We start from the raw sequence: 20,768 nt of genomic DNA, 5'->3' as shown, positions 1-20,768 counted from the left end.
AGACGTGTGTACATAACTGTGATGTTTACAGTCGTATATGTCCAAATCCTGATTGATTATATTTCTAAATGTAGGCTTCTAGTAATGGAAAAAAAGGTCTTAGTATAGATGTTATTACATTTATAGCCTATATTTCCTTGTGGCTTCCCAATGAAAAATAAATTTTAGAAGAAATAAAACACCACAGCTGCCACAACGATTTGGCCTGAGGCTAATATAAAAGATAAAGCAGACAGAGATGAGGGATGTCATTAAGTTTGACAAGGTCGCTATAAAGTCACTATCAGCACCACAAACACGCTGTACGTTGCCTAAGACTGCTGAATATTATATGGTGATGTGTGACTTTGTGCGGGGAATACACTGGCATCGTTCGCCGAGCTGTGGAGGCTCTGAGGTATGCCACATCCTCCCCTCCCGCCTCCTCGCCCCCCGCTCCTCCGCGCGCCCCGCCCCCGCCTCTCCAGCGCGTCGCATCGCTGAGCGGCGTTCAGCACGGACAGCCAGCACCGCACGACCCAGCGCAGAGCACACCTGGCCCGGCCGAGATATTTCTATTCCCCCACCTTTCCGGGCGAAGAAGTGTGGACCGACGGAGAGCCCCGACGTCACCATGCCAGGTAGAGACTGAAGGAAGGTTTGGGTCGTGCAGAGGAGGGGTGCAACACTGCGGGTGTGCTTGGGGTGGCCTCTCCATCGCGGTGAACACCTTGCGAGCTCGGAGCGCGCTCGGACGCACGTAAGATGATGGACGGCTGGCCGACGCTGCTGCTGCTGGCTCTCCTCGCCATTGCGGGAGGTGAGTAACTTGTCCGTCTGATAATGGCTCCATCGACGCGCGTATGTGTGCATCGTCTCCTTCACAGGGCCAAACCCACCGCGCGTTCGCGAATTCGGGGGTTCTGAATAGGTTTCTTCAAAGTACTGAGGGAGTGGGAAAACAAAAGGAGTGGTTAGATGCTGAGGAGAGGCAGAGGTGGAGAAAAGGACTCTTTCATTGCTGTGTCACCATCCTTTTCATAACAGCAGCGAGCGCGACGGAATGATGTAGTGGAGAAATGTTGCCCACTCCATATATCACATGCGCACAATATAGAAACACTAGCAAATGCAAGAGCTAACATTATTCCTCCAAATCAAATAGAAATCCTTAAATGTATGGATTCTCTTGTATTTTATATAGTGCGTTTAAAGGCCTTACTTTATAAAGTAACACCATGTGATATTGTATCAGTTATATTATTGTATGGACTTATTGAAGAGCCTCCTGCTGTACTTATTTTGAAGACGTTTGCGGCATTTTAAAGCATGTAAATGTAGCACACACATATTGTCTTCGCTGCTAATTGGCTGAACATTAATTAGTTGCAGGAAATAACACACACAGCAGGTCTTTGCCGATGAGCACGCAATCTGCAAAGCATTAACCTACCTTTAAAAAATCCTCTGAGCCATTGTGGCATCACTTATCGCTTTCTGTCTTAATATACATTAGAGAGAGAGGGAAGATGGGGGGGGGGGGGTTATGTTATTTATCATCCACTTACCCCCCACCCCCCTCTCTCTCCCTCTCATTAACACTGAGGTCTTGCATTGAGTGGGCAGGTTAATGAGAGACAGGTTGAGCTAAAACAACTTCTACATCCTGTCATCAAAGGGCAAATGATGTGTCACTCAGCAGTAGGGAAAAGCTTCTGCCTCTGTACAACAGCATCGACAAATTAATGGTCTTTTTCGCTCAATGGAAGATGTGCATTGAGTAGATGAGTCTTATTTACGACACTGTTGCTGCAGTGCATTCAGAGCAAATGAGGTATGTGTTAAGTGTATATCTGTTCGGGTGTTTGGACATGTTTTACCTCCATAAGTTGGCTCTAATTTGGTGTTGATTCCTGCTCAGTGAGAGTTTACCTCAAGCAGAACTAAAAAAAAAACCACATCAGCTGATTTTATATTTTCAGCCAATCCATAGTAGTGACAGGGAAGAGGCCAACTCAGTGCCTCCAAGCAAAAAGACTGCGCATCACTGCCCGTGGAGAGCAGCACAGCCATAACCACACACCCTAACACACCTCCGTCCACTCACACACACACGCCTGGCCATCTGCCTCGCATTGACTGTTCATCATCACCCATGGCGACAACATGCTCCTGCTTTCTCTCTGTCACACGTACACTCGTACTCGTTGTGTCACAAACACACTCGCAGAAGGAGAGCTTTACACCACGCGGTTCATCACAACTCACCCAGAAACAGGGACAAGGACATACAGTAACAGATCAAGTGCTTTGACCTCCATTAACCTGCCATTTATCATTTCAAGCACCAGCTCCAGACGCACACACACACACACACACACACACACACACACCAAAAGCAACATGTAATATTTTAATCGTAGGGTTAGGTTTGACTTTAGTTAAAGTAACTTGTAGTTATGAAAACAGATAATAAGACAGATATACCTTCAGAGATAAGAAGTAATATTTTAAGCACCATCTTCAGATTTAGTTCCAGACGCTAACATGGATACATTCAGTACACAGAGCAAACTCAAGTTATATTATAATAGTTGGCTTAAGCGAAGCTTTAATTTCAAAAAGTATAAAGTGTTTTACAGATGTAAAGGCACACAAAAATAAGACGCTAAATACTCACAAGAGTGCACAAAATACATAAAAAATATGAAGTGTGCAGGAGTAAAATGCGTATAGCTTAAGAAGCTGAGGTCTCCTGGTAAATTAATGAAAAATGAATGAAATAAATTACTGTCAGAAAAGATGAATTAAAAAACAACCAGCAGAACTAACTAACAGCAGATCAAATGTGGCAGGAATGTGTCTTGTTTATGGAACTGCTCCAAAGTCGGTGCATAATATTCGGTTCCCCCGAGCAATCTCTTCTGTTGGTTGATCATTCCTGAGTTCACACAGAGGTATGTGCACCAAAAGAGACCAACATGAAATATCACTTTAAGGAGCTTCATAAGCAGTGGAGTACTAATGAGTCATCTTCCCTTAAGGGAAGAAAATCTGATTAGCATCATCCTCAGAGACTATAAGCTCAATCCACACACAAACACACGCAAAACACACGTTTGAAGATATACTCAGTGGCGCACGCTCGCATGGCCGCGCACACACCTGGAGCAGCTTATGATAGAGATTCCCCATGAAGAAGCACATCACATAACGATTCCTCGCAAAAGACGGCATGTGCGCAGCCTCAGACTAACTTACATTCTCATGCTTAAGAGGAGTGGACGGGAAGAAAATACCCAATATCAGAGCTAATACTTGTTGCGATGGAATTAGAAGCAGAAAAAGTCCTAACTTTACACCTCCAGACGTAAAACAAGACTTTCTTACATAAGACGCTAACACACGCAGACACAGTCAGAGGCTGTGCAAGGACGCTCAAGGACATTTCACCACCTGTCTGAGAGGCTGCCGTGAGGATGTGGCCATCCTGTTGTGTGAGGAGGATGTCTCTTGTCATTTCCCCTGCAGGCCATGCATAATAAACAGGTCTGTGGTGCTGCGTTGACCTGATGCAGGGGGTTAGTGGATATGGAGCGCCGGTGTGCGACAGTCTGATGAACCGAGGACGAAAGTGTGCTTGGATTGGTTTCACAGCGAGCTTTAATCAGTTGCATCTTAAAAAAAAAAAAAAAAGACGTGTTTGATTGCACGGCCAAGTCGTCCTCCCTGCATGTGTGACTGTGTGAGTGTATGCATGCGCCATAATCTTTGTCCTTCGCTCTATGAATGCACTTAGTGAATATCAACTAACCATTTCCTTGGCAGTGCTACAGTCTAGAAAGTTCTGCTCAGTCGGTTTAGCCTGTCATCACTTTCCTGCTGCACTGTTCCAGCCCACTGATCTCTGCAGCATCTCAACCTGCACATTACAACAGCCCTCCTATTGTCTCTCTCTCTCTCTCTCTCTCTCTCTCTCTCTCTCTCTCTCTCGCTCTCGCTTTCTGTCACTTTCTGTCTTCATCTCGCTCTCTCATTTTGCTCTGTCTCTATCTCTTTGGACTGACTCCCAATACACAGCAGCAACAAGATCAGATTGGCGGGCAGGGGCTGTGTCTGCGATTATAAATGTGCAGCAGTCACACAACAGAGGCCTGCGTTTGTATGTGAGAAGGTGTGTGATTCCGTGTGTAAAACTGTGTGCTCTCATGTGTGATTTGTGCAAGATTGTGTGTGTGTGTGTGCGTGTGTGTGCGTGAGTCAGTGTGTTTGTGTGAATGAATGTGCAGCAGTAGTAGCAACAGCGCACAGCAGTGTGTGGCCCTGGAGATTAGAGGGAAGCAGAGGGAGAGCACAGAGGTTTAATAGAAACTTAAGCAGTGGAGAAGAAGAGGCAGATAAGAAGCGTTTGGAAAGTTAAGAGTTTTATTAAGAATATTTAAAAAAAGAACAAGGTTGACTTACATTCAGGCAAGACTTATGTAGGTGCAGGTGTGTGTAGAGGTGTATTCAACATAACGCCTCCTGTGGTGATAATGCATGAGAGATAAAAACGGTTTTATCTTTTAGTCACTGTAGAGGTGATCTTACATCTAGAGGCTCACTGGCCTGGAAAAGTGCAGTAAAATATGCTCATCAACACAAAGTCGCGCTTTTACAGAGAGCAGAAAAAAAGATACGTTTGTTATAATTGTGATCAGCATTTCTGCAGCACAGACAGGAGGCCTCCCATCTCTTCATGTACACATGTTATTGTCTGGCAGCAGGCTTCGCCCTGGTGATAACACGGCCTCAGGATTTATGGGTATCCAAATAATAGCTCAAATAATAGCTGTTATGAGAGGCATTATGCAGTTCAAATGATGTATTTTATTGCAATCCTTGAAATATGCACCATAGTTGGAAAGCTGTACCGTCTTTCATCCAACAGCTGAGCGCCTTGGGCTGTAAATAATACAAATAAAGCACACTTTATATTCCCAGTTTGAGGATTTCTGGACGTTTTAAATCAGGGCTGTAGCTTTTCAACTGTAGTTTCTTTAGTAGTCCAAACCCCTTTAACAGCTTCCTGTCGAAAAATGTTTGACTAGGCCTTATATATTCAAAAACATTCAAACCTAAAAGGCCTTTTTTTTTTTTTTTTACTGCGCTATAACAAAAACATTTAGCATCACTACAAACATGACTAGAATTAGAAAAAGAGCGTTGCAGGCTCATGTAAAATAGTACATTTTTATTTCTATGATTGAATCAATGCTTTGCTTCACATTAAGCATTTGTGATGATGGGCCTGTGGAGTTTTGGAAGTTAAAAATGTTTAAAATGTGTTCTTTAACGAAGCAGTCACACGCTGCTGTCCTTTTTACTCTCTCTCTTTTTTCCCACTTTAATTTGATTGGCTAATCTTTGTAATTACTCTCTCCATTAATTGTTTGGTCTGTATAACACATCATGAAACCGTCATGTCATCAGACTCACAGGCCATGTCTTCAAAGGTCTTATTTTGTCTGGCCAACAGCCCCAAACTAAAGCTATTCAATTTACCATGATGTAAAACAGATCACTAGATCACTTTTCTTTTGATCGACTACTGATTAATAAACTTGTACATACTCTAACATTTGTCTAAAAAGTGATTGTCTTCGTGCCATCACCTTTCGCCCATAAAAAGAAATTATGGAGAATTTAACAGGTGCTTCTGATATTATTGTCTCTGTGTACTTATTGCTGTTATATCCTGTTCATTTGTGTGCATCTTTTTTTCCATTTTCATATTTAATTTCTGATGCAACATTAGTAACAGCATTCACCTTATGTGTTGTTCAGATTTAAGCACAGCACTGAAGTGGATGCATATGAAATGCATATCATCAGTAACACAGCTCAAACTCAACCGGCTTCACTTTTCTTTGCTGTGTTTGTTGAATTTAGCGACAAGAAAGCTTCCACTCTCAGTTAGTCCACCATGGGATGGCTTTGTTTTTGAAGTGCTGTGATATTGCGGCTGAATGGAGGATCAATATTAATATCTCAGTTCTATGGGCACTACAGAGCCAATTGGGTGTTGCCAGTAGATCAATGGATCTCTCCATTATTGATTTAAGAATATTTCAGTATAAAAGGTCTCATCTGCAGCCAAAAAGCCTCTTTGGCAGAGCGCAGAGAAGAGCGCAGAGCGACCCTGCTTTCCCTCCAACCTTTTCTCATTTGAGTGAGCTGTATAAATAGAGATCATCACTGTAATAGTCTTAGCGGGATAATTCAATTTAGCTCTCGCTTCGCCCTCATTTTCTCCACATTTGTCTTTACAGCGTGTGTGGACTCTGGCCTCTAAGTAGCTCTGTAAACTGCAAACAAACGCTGTAAAATGTAATGATTTCTGATTTTATATGATCAAACAAGTGAGTGCATACAGTGAAAAAGATATAATAAGGCCTGCGCTGTTTTTGAGGTCGATCAGCATGCAAAGATCAGTGGATATTTAAAGGAAGGAACGAGAGACAGACATAGTTGTGAAGCCATCGAACGCTGAACATGTCAACCATCGAATCTGTTCCTGTGCTGCGTCACTGAGGTGTGTGTGTGTGTGTGTGTGTGTTTTGCACATGTATGGTGGTTTGTAACTTCCCCAGCTCCAGAGTCTAATGGGGAGCCCTGCTGAAATATTCATAGTGTCACATTAAGTTTGCAATATTTGCACCGGAAAACAACCAGAATACTACCTGAGCTACCAGCAACATTACAACCACTCAGCTCAGCCTTTAGCATGACAGAGCGTCACATGTGGAGACAGAGAAAGAGAGAGATTGGTCTTTGTTTTGAAGCATTAGTAAGTGGTGAAGATGAGCAGCCGGGCTAACATGTTTGTGCAGCGATCAGGCTGGAGCGTGTGGATATTTTTTGCAGGCTTGAGATAAGAAAAACCAGAACAGACTTACGCTCTCTGTTCGGCTCATTAATTTGTCTCAGTGCCGTAAAATATTAGTCTAGACTTTCATCCTGAGCCCATGCATGCAAATATTTTAGTAAAAGCTAAAAATAAGCAGAAAATACAAAGAGTCAGAGAGTGGATATGTAAGCCGAGGCTGCACAGTCCTTTAGATTTTATTTTAATAACAAAAAATGTTTAAGATATTTTTCATCTGCATCCTGATTTGGATGTGCATCAACATACATGTAGTTGGATACATATGCCAGACTTTTTTTATTCTATTATGTGCAGTAGTTGATAGGAAAATATGTAAACTGTTCAAGCACAGCCCATGTGAGTTTTTGTAGTAATTGGACACAAAACTTCTTTTGTGTCCAATCAGCTGAATCCGTTTGGCCTTTGACATTGTTTTGGCTCCTTGTAAAGTTGGTATCAGTCATCTTCAGTGGTCGTTGACTGGGGAGCTTTTTCAGTGCTGGTTATGAAAAACAGCACATGATTACTAAATAATGCAGCTACTCAAACGATGAGATGTCACAGATGAAGTGAATCAGCGCTCACCTGTTACAAGGTTTGATTGAGGTGCTGGCCTCAGTTTGATGAGCTTCGAGGAAAAACATCTTTGCTCAGATTTAAGTGCATAGATGCTCCAATATAAGATAGAAAGCAAAACTATCTGTTAACAAACAAGAATTGCTCATTTTGCCAATTTAGTAAGACTTTTAAGTTGTTGTCTAGTTAGTTTGAGCATGAAACTAACATTTACATTATGAGCATGGCTGATGGAAATGCAGTCCTTTCCTGCTTCATCATTGTTTAAGTGAACTGTATTAGCTTTCCGTCTCATCCGACAGTGTTATTGCCTTGTGCTTCTGGGAATAATATACATTACTCATATGGTTCAGACGCAGACAGTAATGCTTATTTCCCTCATGAACGCGTACACACAAAAAGACACACACACATGCACGTAAAAAGCAAACTGGCGCGTGTGCGCAACAAACAACTGGGATGTTACAGGCATGTGCTGACAGGATGTGTATTGATGATGCTGGATTAGCGAGGGAAGGGGCAATAAATGGACAGTGGCTGTCAGCGACGGGAAGATGGAGATAACAGGAAGGAGAGGGCGATGGAGATAGTCAGGGGAGTGAGGAGAAAATATGGGCCGGCTTGGATGATGGAGAGACGGAGAAAAAGTAAAAGAAAATGAGACGGAAGAGACAGGATGCTGGAAAAAGAGCAAGAGATTAAAAAAGGGGGGTGGGGGGCAGGGAGTGCGTGTTTAGTTTACGGGGCATGAATAGAGTCCTCATTGATCGACAGACAGGCTATCATTCCTGTTCAGTGAGCACAGCAGCTCCAGGCCAAGAGGGAGGGGAGGAGGAAGGTGGAGATCAGTGGAGAGACAGAGGGGGAGGACTGAGTGTCAGAGAGGAGCTTAGAAACATGCAGAGGGGCAGGAAAATGGTGAAAAATAACACATACAGTATATTTTTAGACTGTTTCCATTTTTAATTTACATGTTTTTGCGTCACCAGACAGCAAACGATTGTTTTCATTTTTCAGGATTATTTTATTAACCGATTAATCATTTGATATATGAAGTGCTCGTCATAAAGGCTAAGATGATGTTTTCCACTTCGCTCTTTTGGCTGAACAACAGACTAAACTCAATGTATTCAGTTTGCAATGATATAAAAGAGAAAAAAGCAGCAAATCTTCTTATTGGAGAAGCTTGAACGAAGGATTGTTTGGTATTTTTGTTTGATAATCGACTTGATTTCCAGACGATCGACTCGTGGATTAATGCAATGTTCCAGCTTGACTCTTGGCCAAATTGTGTTTGGTCATGCAAGTGTTTGTCCCTTTTTGTTTTGGGCACATGATGCATCTAAAAGGGGTTTTAATAAAGATGCTGGATAGGGTTTGTTTGCTTCTTTGCATTGTATTTCATATTATTTTGAGTCACGTATAAGGACGCTCTTTAAACCAAAAGGGCTCATCTTGAGGTTTGTCCTAAATTTTGAAAAAATCAAAATGAAGCATAACTGTGTGCTAATTTTACACACATCAGCTTTGGCGTGTTTGTTTTCCTGCACCGTTAATAGCCTCTAAAATGGCAGGCTTCAATATGACAACATTGATACCAAGTTAACAGCGAGCAGCCTGTGTTTATCTTCAGGGGGAACGTGTGAGGGAATAGCGAGATGGAAAAGATGCAGCTCAGGAGCGAGCAGATGCCAGAGAGACAGGGAGTGAATAGCAGGAGAGACAGGAAGGAAGAAGGAGGTGCAGAACAGTTGTTTTTCCCTGTGCATCGTGTCTCTCAGCAAAACGGCTCTCCTCCTGTGTGTGGTGTTGTGACAGCTCTGCCCAAACTCGACCGCTCACACAGATACGACTACAGTCTGCTACAGATAGAAGGGTGGCGGACAGGAGGGAGTGAGGGGGGAAAGACAGGAGATGGGGTGAAAATAACCCAAAGCTACAAAAGACTGGCAGTTGGGGAGAGGTGCAACACGGCAGAGGAGAATAGATAGAGACAGAAGAGAGGCACGAAGAGAGCGATAGAGACAGAAAGGATAGCGATAGAGACATTCAGACTGGTTGACTCATTCTTATGATGTCAGATCTTGTAAGAAGTGTGTATCGAGCTGTGCTGACGTGCTCCAGCCGGCAGTGATGAGTAATGCCATGGTTCAAAGGCTTTGCATTCTCAGTACACATGGATAGCTGGCTCTTAATGCTAGCAGTGAGGGCAGTGGCCAAACAGAGAAACTCAGCAGCACCACTGATTTCCTGCTCTTGTACGATTGCATCCGATATGATAAAAGTCTTTCTAAAAAAATGCCAAGAGAGACACAGATGGCTGCAGCATTTTTTTGTCTCACAATACAGGCAGATGACGATGATGATAATGTGTTCTCATTACAGGCGGCCTCGGGGCAGACACAGAGGAGCGGTTGGTGGAGCATCTCCTAAACCCAGCCCACTACAACAAACTGATCCGTCCTGCGACTAATGGCTCCGAGCTGGTTACTGTGCAGCTGATGGTGTCGTTGGCCCAGCTCATCAGTGTGGTGAGTGTGCACGTGACCGGGCTGGTGTTTGAATCTGTGTGCAGCGTTCACAGCACGAGAACGATCCAGCATGAAAATCATCCTTTAGTTTGGGTTAAAAAAGACTGCAAAATATCATATGAGTTACAATTTGTAAGGTGCCAAAAGCTGGACTAAAGCTGACTAATGCTACTCCTGCTGGAGACTTTCTGGACTCTGCAGAAATGATTTGTATTCAGGTCTCATGGTTAAGGCTGAAAAGAAAGTTGTCTAATGATGTAAATCCCAGGAAACCTCAAGTCAGCCTCATAATTTGGTCCTTGGCCCAAGGCCCAATCTGTTCACTACGTTTCATGGAAATCTATTCAGAGCATTCTCAGAAATGTATCTTAAAAACAGACACAGGAGCAGTGGTGGAAGAAGTTACGCACCTATAGCCTATTTTCAAAGTCTTACTTAAGCAGCATTTTAAGAATAAAATATTGGTGGAAGAAAAAGTATGTACATGTATATATGTGTGTGTGTGTGTGTGTGTTTATATGGTTTTATATGTATTTGTATGTGCTTGTCGTATATCAGTGTGAGAACTACTCAAACAGTTGTGCAGTGTCTTCTTTGGTGATGTCATCAGGGTTATCTCTGCTTGAAGGCTTCAGTTTTTGCTTTTTGCACAGAGCTTTACAAATGATGTGAGGGATAAAAGATGCTTTCATGTTGCATGTAGCAAAGTGTCAGATCCAGTGTTTTTAAAGCTCGGCTCAGACTATAGGCACAGAAAGTCAGGATATCTCGGCTTTGATGCATCAATTTTATGCCATTTTTTAGAAATCTGTCACACACATCCTTCAGCTGGTTGGAAGTGCTATAATGAATCACCCCTTTTAATCATAGTTTGTAATGTATTTGCCTTATTTTTCTGCAGCATGAAAGAGAACAGGTGATGACCACCAATGTCTGGCTAACGCAGGTGAGACTTCTCCACATCTTACCGTCCTAACATAGTAAATATTCTGCGGCACAGAGAAAAAGAAATGAGTCGAAAGAGTGTTAAAATATAGTAAATACCTTAGATTTTACAGTTTTACTGCCAGGTCAGCGCAAGTTTATCACGTTCCACAAGAGACTTGGATGAAGGGACACTGAATAGTGCTCTCTGATATACTCCACTATACATGCTGATTTACATTATATAATCATGGACCACAGTGTTATTACACCAGTAAACCACAGCACATGAGCAGCGGTCCAAAGATGCGTCCCTGTGTTGTGTGTGTTTCACTGGTCGTTGCCGTCAGACTCGAATCCGTTCTCCTCTCATGTGGAGCAGCAGCTCTGAGAACTGACATGACCGGTGTCAAAACAGCGAGAGAGACATCGAGCAATATGCATCTGCAAAACCCCCAAATCTGACAGGAGAAATATGAGAAGTGAGCTGAAATTTATGAGCAGGAAACACAGATTTCATTATTCCCAAAACACAGATAACGGATGATACTGACAGCGTGTTGCACAAATGCTGAACCCCTTTTTCTCAGTTGATGAATTGGGCTGTTTGTGAGTTTGCATGAGACCGACATTAACCTGACACAACAATGTGACTGACTGAGCGGCGACCCTCTTCTACATGGCTGGCTCTTCACATGCTTACAGCTGAGGCCTATAACATGGTAGAACATGTAGGTGTACACATGTACACGCACTAGGTATATAAATGTGTTCACCCACACACATTGTCAGCATATGTACTTGAATTTGAGGGCAGGTGTCAGAACATATTACGCGGACATATGTTCGATTTGGACTTAAATTTAGATCCGTATGAAACAGATGACAGTTCTCTAAACAGCGTTTTGTGCACAGCCTCACCAGAATGAATGCTGTATTTTTTGATTAGATTGTTTATTACTTCTTGCATTTTTTTTCTATCTTACATTCACACACACACACACAAACACATACACTTGCACCTGAGCAAGTTAGGATTTATGACATGTAATGGAGCATGGAATGACCATCAGTGCTCTATGGATCCCTCGCAGTCTGTAAGTAGGGGAGCCAAGGACAGCTGTCTGAGCCAAGACGAACCGTAATGACCGTAATGCATCAAAGTTACTGCAGACGACCTAGCATGGGCATTACAGCTCCAATATGGCCTTAACATGGAAGAGCCAGACAGAGCTGCTGTTGCAGGGCGCAGAGGCTTCAGTGCAGCAGTGTCAGTGACTGACCCACAACACACTCAACAAGATAATGCTGTCTTTGACAGTAGGTTACACAGAGGACAGGAAGATATTTGCTGTGCACACATGCGCGCACACACACACAAACACACACCCACACACACACACAGGAACAGCGTCACTGTAGATGCCATTTCAATCATGCTGATTGGTTCATGGCTGGGTGCGTTTGAAAGACCATTCAGGGTCAGAGTTGACACGAGCGCTTTACTCTCTCCCTTTGGCTTATAGTTAAAAGTGTGACGTAAGCGTAGAAGGACAGGCAGCACAGGATGTTCCCCGGGCTCATGTGATGTGTCATATTGACCACCGACTGACCGACAGAGGGACAGACAGACAGACAGACAGACAGACCTTCTCCTCTCTCCCTCTCAAGATGTCTTCTTGCTGTTGTGTGATTGGCGGATGAGTGACTAAGCATTTTGTTTTTTATTGGCCCTCAGGAGTGGCAGGACTATCGTCTGACTTGGGTCCCTGAGGAGTTTGATGGAATGATGAAGGTCAGGCTGCCCTCAAAACACATCTGGCTGCCTGACGTGGTGCTCTACAACAAGTGAGTCACTCCCTCGCCCTCCTGTCCTCACTTCAGAAGGGTCTCAGAAGACACACATGGGCCCAAAAACATGCACAACAAAAGCACTTACAAATGTCATATCAAACTGATGCTGTTTTAAAGCTAACGCCCAGGTGATTTGATCCAGCTGCCGCCATTGTAAATCACTTTGGATAAGAACATCAATTAAATGCCAGACATTTTACTGTGTAATACATGCCAGCCCGTCACACATGACTGAATCTGTCCACTGTAATCTGCTCAAATTGCTCATGCTACATTACTATATAGTACCTCCAAGTCTCATGAGACACTTCAAAGATGGAGTCATCTGCACTACACACCCAGATAGATAATACATGTACAGTAGATGCATGCAGGCACAGTGGATGCACACAGATAAGAAGCACTTGTACATATTTACACAAACTGCTCTTTGATTTGGCTTGTTTAAAATGTGTGCTGTGTGCAGATAAAAAACTCCAGGACCGTCTGTCTATGACCTGTAGTATAATTTGCACCACTCCATTTTTAAAATAAGGAGCTATAAATTCAGTTTCTACTGCCCACAGGCCATGTCTACAGTGTAGGTCAGGCTGAATCTATAAGGGGGCCCTTGGGCAAACATTTGCTGTTGAGCCCTTGTTGACCTCCATCCACAGCCCCACCCTTTGTCCATTGTGTATACACCCTGTCACCTTGAATCTCCAATCAGGTAGGGTACACACAAAAAACCCGCTGGTACTGCAGTTGGAATACTTTGCAGTAATTTAATTAAACACCAATTTATATAGGAATATGCAACATGGGAGCACAATGCAAACTATAGGTCTAGTTTTAATTAATTCCTTTAACTATATCTGAACACTGGGACCATGAATGCAAGTTGAGATTTTACTCGAGTGGTGCAACTTCCCAGATGAAATTTGCAGTTCATCTAGTTCCCTAAAACCTGACAGTGAACACAGGACTTTTGGGGCTCAAGGGTCATTGCCCACTTTGCCCAGTTGTTGATGCAGACTTTTGTGTAGGTCTGATGTGTTTAAAATCAACCATATGACAAATGTACTCCAAAAAGTACAACATTAAATAATCCAGTTTGCAATGCAGTTGACTGTGTCCCACTGTAATGCATTATATAAGGCACACGTCTTCACGTGTGTGGAGAAGCTCGTCTTGTTAGTTTCTAATTAGTATTTGCATGTCTGAGGGAGGAAAGGATGTTGCAGACCACTTGTCCTAATGTAATGGAAACTGAGTGTCAGCCTACAATATGTAAATCGGCTCATTGGAGTACAGCGATCTGTCTGGCCTTCTCCTCTTTCCCTGCCTCACTCCTTACTTTACTAAAGATTAGAAGGTCCCTGACCCACCAAGCTCTGTATAAAACGATCCCGTTAATCCCACAGACCCCAGGTGGACACGCTGTCCTCCCAAGTCTTTGTCACTGCATCAAACATCTGTCAGTCACCAAACAGGAGGCTTAGCTCTGCAGCACTCCAGCTGCTAATTTGATGTTTCAGTTTGATTTTGTATCTACATTTGCAGGAAAGTTGGTGTTTCGTAGAGTGTAGCTCATCAGGTGGGTCCATCAGTGAAAACTTAGGAATTATCCTCTTGCACGTGTCACAGCATCAGCCATCAGTAATTGGTTCTCTCGACAAAACTTGAGTTAAATGGAAATTCAATCTACAGCTTTAATGTTGTCAGCTGACTTCTGACCGAAGTGTCTAATTCGAGCTGTTTAACTCGACCTGGTCTGACCTCCGAGCCGTGTTTCTTGTCTAGACTACGTGTTCATCATGTTCCTTGTGTTTGCAGAGGCAGGTGTGTGTGACCCTGCTGCCCTCTCACACTTTAGATCCTAACCCCTTTAACCTCCACCTCTGTGTGTATGTGTTTGTGTGTGTGTGTGTGTGTGTGTGTGTCCTAGAGCTGTATTGCGTAATAAGATGCGTCAAGTTCCATTGCTTTTAAGGGAAAAATATTGCCTCTGGAAACAATTAAGTAATCACACAAATGTTTCTGTTTACGTCTGACACTCCTATTTTTTTGTCTTTCTCTTCTCCCTCTTCATCTCTCTCAGTGCTGACGGGGTGTATGAGGTGTCGTTCTACTCTAACGCGGTGGTCTCCTACGACGGCAGCATCTTCTGGTTGCCCCCGGCCATCTATAAGTCCGCCTGTAAGATTGAGGTGAAGCACTTCCCCTTTGACCAGCAGAACTGCACGCTGCGCTTCCGCTCCTGGACTTACGACCGCACCGAGATCGATCTGGTGCTCCGTGCTGACGTGGCCAGCATGGACGACTTCACGCCCAGCGGGGAGTGGGACATCATCGCCCTGCCAGGCAGACGAAACGAGAACCCAGCTGACCCCACCTACGTGGACATCACGTACGACTTCATCATTCGCAGGAAGCCTCTTTTTTACACCATCAACCTCATCATCCCGTGCGTGCTCATCACCTCGCTGGCAATCCTGGTCTTCTACCTGCCGTCTGACTGCGGAGAGAAGATGACGCTCTGCATCTCTGTGCTGCTGGCGCTCACTGTGTTTCTGCTGCTGATCTCCAAGATCGTCCCGCCCACCTCACTAGACGTCCCTCTGGTGGGGAAGTACCTGATGTTCACCATGGTCCTGGTCACTTTCTCTATCGTCACAAGTGTGTGTGTGCTCAACGTACACCACCGCTCACCCACCACACACACCATGCCCCCTTGGGTTAAACTGGTATTCCTCAACAAGCTTCCTGCCTTGCTCTTCATGCGCCAGCCCAGGAACAGCTGTGAGCGCCAGCGGCTGCGCCAAAGAAGGAGGGCTCAGGAACAGAAGGAGGGTGGGCGCAGCGGGGAGGCAGGGGCGTTGATGGTGGGGCTCGGGTTAGGCAGTGCCGGCGGGAACGGAGGCCCCACAGGGGTGTTCGGCAAGGAGGACAGTGACCCTTGTACCTGCTATGTGAACCGGGCATCCGTTAAACAGTTTGGTGGGGATCTGGGGGGCGCAGGAGGCGGATCCATGGATGGTCTTAACAGGGTGAGGGAGGGCCGGGAAGGGGGCTCTGGAAACATGCCGCGGGGGAAGCAAGCAACAGGAGGCCCAGCTCTGACTCAGGCCCTGCTGGCTCAGGCTTGTCCGGGCTTTGAGGAGGCTGTGGAGGGAGTACGCTTCATCGCCAACCACATGAAGAGCGAGGACGATGATCAGAGCGTGAGTAGTGTCTTATTTGTACGATACCATTTGCACTGTTAGTTAGTCTCTGCTGCTCCTTATCAGAGCTCAACCAGGAGACCTCTTAGGGTGATAGCAAGACTGATACTCAAGAGGAACAAAAATTAGATAACAACATATTGACTGATAATTGAATTATCACCCGACTCTGCATTTCCCCTCAGCTCTGTTGTTTTAGCTCATTGGTCCTTCAGCGTTTCTGTTCTGTTTCACTCTTTCTATTATCATCTGCATCATTTCCAGACACACTGGGCAGCTTTTGCAGCTGATACTCCACTGTGCACTACCTGCCCAGCACCAAACAACAGATAGTCATGGGCAGCGAGTAGATGCTGAATATAGTGAAGCATTTAGGAACTAAAGAACCTGATGTTTCTGGTTCAGTTGACACTAAAACAGAGTTCAAAGGGGGTAAACACTGGACGGGCAGCCAGATGACAGACAGATGTTGCTTTGTGATTAGGTGACATTTTCACATGATAGTAACTTGATAATATCTATGTGAGTTCACAGCTTTTTTAGCCCAAGCGGTCAGAAAACAATTGTAGGTTTGAATAACTTAACACATGAAGCAAATTTAATTTTTAAGGCACACTCAAAAACACAAAGACGAAGTATATAGACCAGTGATGCTGCCAATAAATCCTTTATTCCTACAGTTTAATGCTCTGCAGTTTCTTGCCAACATACACTTAAATACCAATGTACAGTGATAAAGAGATAATCAGTTGATGATACCAGCCTGCCAATGTATCCTCTGTATTAAACTAAATTATTATCTTGTCTCTGTGTGTATAAAATCATAGCGTAAAGCACCCTGAGCGGGACAGATCTGTCCTTTCAGTGCCATATCGAGTTATAGTGACGACAGAACAGCGCAGCAGTGTCGTTTAGCTCTGCCATTTGAAGCGCATGGGGGACTACACCAGACCATAAGCAAAGGAGACAGATCCGGTGACGCAATCATAGGCCTCTGAATATTCAACACAGACATGTAATTATAGCAGCGGCATGGCGTGTGCACAGAGGAGGAGTGCGGCTGGAATAGAGGAACCAAGACAGCAGAGCGAGGGTGGTGTGTTTTATTGCTTCTCCTCAAGGCATCTCAGGAAACCAGCCTTCTCTCCTGGCATGAAAGAAACCGACGCGGGAATTAACAATTCTCCGTAATTCTGTCCATCATCGACGTAGTTGCCACCCCGTTGCCATGCCGACCGCTTTAAAATCCTCCCTCTCCAGGCACAGTGCACGGCATGTCAGCCCTCCCCCTCCTCCTCTCCCCCCAAGTCATCATCACAGGGGTTACAGTGTCAGCGCCCTCTGTCTCCCTGGCCTCCATCACTGTCTCTCGTCTCTCGTGTCCTTCTCCTCCTCCTCGAGTCGTGTCAGACCTCATCAGAGCTGTGTGGCCCAGCAAGTCTCCGCTCACATTACCCCTTCACCTCCATTAACCCTCTGCATAGGGACAGGCTGAGCAGGAGCTGGAGAGAGAATGAGAGGATGTGAGAGAGTGTGAGTCTGCTCGCCTTAATCTTTCTCTTCACGCCATCCCAAACCCCTTTTGCTCTCCCCCCCATCCACAGGTGAGCGAGGACTGGAAGTACGTTGCCATGGTGATCGACCGCCTCTTCCTGTGGATCTTTGTGTTTGTGTGTGTGTTCGGCACGATGGGTATGTTTCTGCAGCCGCTCTTCCAGAATTACACAGTCAAGACCATCACCAGCCCGCCAGGCTGACCATTGGCAGGCCGCACACACGATGACAGACAGCTCCCCCGACCAATCAGCACAGCAGGACAAGGGCTCGAGGTGGGGGGTGGGGGGAGTCTGGATTTTATTGTGTCTATCGAACTGGAACCAGAACTGGAACTGAACAGCAATCACGCCCATTACCTTTATAGTAACATTTTTTGCAAAGAACAACATTTTTCTTGTATGAAAAGAAAAAGGAAAACACCGTCATACTCTTACCTGCAGTTTTTTCTCCAGATGTTTAATGGACTGACCTCCCCTTTCTGGTGGAAAGGTCCCTCCCTGCTCTCCTCTTCAGCCAGTCAGGGAGCGAAGCTGCTCTGATTTACTCCTTGTTGAACTTTACAACAGCCAATCAACACTTTCCATGCAACGCTGACTGCTTAATTGACACATGCCCGCCTTCAACTATGACATTACTCATTCATAATATTGACTGATGTCAGTAGGAGCTAATCAGAAAGGGAAGGGAGGTTCATATTTAGGTTCTTATACATTTATTTTATTTTTTCAGAAATCCACTACATCAGTGAACTGATTCAATATATTTTATCATAGCATAACAGCTTACCACAGTATAGCATTAGGAATATATTATTAAGATTTCTCTATGTGTTAGCTCATGCAAGGGTCTGTTGCTGTTAGAGAGGCTAAGGTGTGTTGTATGATTGTATAGCTTAAACAAGAATGTGATATAAACTGTACTACACAGCCTGTGATGCGCACACTGACACAATATGTGTACAAGCAACAGATTGTGATGGAAAATATATAGAGGGGACGGGTATGAAAGACAGAGCCAGGTTGCATTATTAGATGAAAGTCAAACGGATAAAGTAATAGATTATGCATGGACAGTTTTTTCCTTAGAGATTTGTGCACATTAAATAGAGAACAGCAGCAGCCTGCTGTGCCATAGTGCACAGCTGCAGTGAAATGAGTCGAGCTCCTGAGAAACTGAGCCAAGATGGTGGATAGGACCTCCTATACGTATAATGGACAGTGGAACATGATTTCTCCCAGATGCCGTGTTTGGAGTGCAGCTGAGATGGAGCAAAGACCAGTATTGGAAAAGTTGATGCAGGGATGGGAATCTCATCATGGGAATTAAGATATTATGTGTATTAATATGTAATTTCATATTTCAGTATGTAATGTTCAGAACATATGTATACATGTATGCGTGTGTGTATGTATGTGTATGCGTGCCCCATACCCCCATGCATTATCACATTTGTCAGATACAATGTTCAGAAGAGCATACGTATGTGCGTCTCCCCCTCCTTTCTATTAATCTCTGGCAACCTCTCTCCATTTCTCTCCCCTTTATCCGATTTTCCACGGATGAACACATTGCTGACATTTAGTCCAGTTTGAATCCTGATTACCTACGTTCTCTGAACACCTGTTCCTTTCGGCGGTTTTCCTTTTCATCGTGGACTGGCTGATTTGTCATATTTTCCACAATCTCCCCAGCCAGACAACCAAGCGAGAAGCAAAAGGCCTTTTCAGGCACACAAGGAGTGGGGGATGAATTACATTTTCAATTAACAAGAGAGAAATGACAAGGGTGCTAACAATGAAGTAGTAATAGAATATGTTACAGATGCAGAATCATAAGCAGAGAAGAAAAGGTATCGGGCAAAACATGTTACAAGTTGATAGTAGAAATGTTTTATGATGATGTTGCGGCCGAGGACCAACAGATGGAAAAAAAAAAAAACAGGATAATCTGACCACAGCAAGCACAATCCAGATAGTGAGGAGGAATAACGCAGGATAGGCAGAGGCAAAAGACTGTTAGTGTTGTTACTGCATAGGAAAGCCACTATAAAACTGAAAAAATACTGTCTAATCCTCAGTCACTGTCACTCTCTGTGAGTTTCCCCGGCTTTTTACGGTCATGTGGCCAAGTCTGCAGCTCAGTCCTGGACTGGGAGCTGCCCCTCTCTCTCTCTCTCTCTCTCTCTCTCTCTCTCTCTCTCTCTCTCTCTCTCTCTCTGTCTCTGGAGGACGGGATTACCCAGAGGGATCCCCAGCAGATCCCAAACAAGTGTGAAAAGCCTATCAGAGACCTGTGAAAACTGTGGGCTGCACAGCTCCACACGGACTAAGTGCTGCTGTCCACTCTTTTTCTCTCTCTTTGACCTTTCCACTCTCCTTCCTTTCTTCTCACTTCCTCTCTCATTACGCTCCCTCTCCATCTTTCACCTTCTCCTTCCTGACTCTCAAATCTGCTCCTGTGCACACCTAAACCAGTCGAATAAAGGTTGTAGGTTCAGATTAATCAAAGTATGTGTCTGCGTGGCATGTTTTTACTCTCACTCTCTCTCTCTCTCTCTCTCTCTCTCTCTCTCTCTCTCACACACACACACACACACACACACACACACACACACACACACACACACACACACGTGACCTATCTGTAAATTACTGTATTACCCAAACTTCCCATTAATCTTACACCACAGGATAGGACGAAAGAAAGAACCATTTCCTGGCTTTCTAATATTGAGGCTGGTAACTTCCTTTTTATATACGCACAAAACACCCACACGCATACCTACACACTCCAGTGGTGCTTTTTTTCTTCTTCTAGGAAGCACGACTTTTAAACAATCATGGGTGTAGGGCCCAACCAAGGTCACTTCAAGTTCTCATTATTCTGCTGTAAAAACAGGAATATGGGTACAGTCAGTACCTGATCATGTGCACCTCACACATATTTTAGATGCAGAGAAACTGTGTGATGCCACAACAGAGGTAAAGGCCACTCATATTGCTGTATATTTCATCCCTATAGCATAGATAGCATAGATCTGTCTCTTTGCCAGTGATCGACAGATCTATCTCTAATCTACATCCATCCACTGCTGGAGTAAAGTGCTGTACCAGCTTATACAAAGCAAATTAAAGGTAATGCAATAATCCTTAGCCAGGACAGCTGGATTCGATAGTGGGCCACTTGCTGCCCCCTGGTGCCCATCACATGTTCTTACTCATTCTCATTGCTGTAAAA

The 20,768-nt window shown here is 44.3% G+C and overlaps 1 protein-coding gene across 1 annotated transcript; it reads left to right on the top strand.

The window, feature by feature from the left end:
* The first annotated feature begins 444 nt into the window (after window positions 1-444).
* Window positions 445-20,038, top strand: chrnb2 (cholinergic receptor, nicotinic, beta 2). Its single transcript, XM_076736931.1, has 6 exons — window positions 445-799; window positions 9,848-9,993; window positions 10,895-10,939; window positions 12,656-12,765; window positions 14,852-15,974; window positions 17,579-20,038. Exons 1-6 carry the CDS (start codon window positions 745-747, stop codon window positions 17,729-17,731), a joined length of 1,632 nt encoding a protein of 543 aa, XP_076593046.1. The 5' UTR covers window positions 445-744; the 3' UTR covers window positions 17,732-20,038.
* Window positions 20,039-20,768: the final 730 nt, after the last annotated feature.

Source organism: Chaetodon auriga, chromosome 8 (assembly GCF_051107435.1).
Source record: "Chaetodon auriga isolate fChaAug3 chromosome 8, fChaAug3.hap1, whole genome shotgun sequence".
In the NCBI taxonomy this organism is placed as follows: domain Eukaryota; kingdom Metazoa; phylum Chordata; class Actinopteri; order Chaetodontiformes; family Chaetodontidae; genus Chaetodon; species Chaetodon auriga.
The sequence above is the reverse complement of the archived record's forward strand: the minus strand, read 5'-3'. Positions and strand labels throughout refer to the sequence as shown.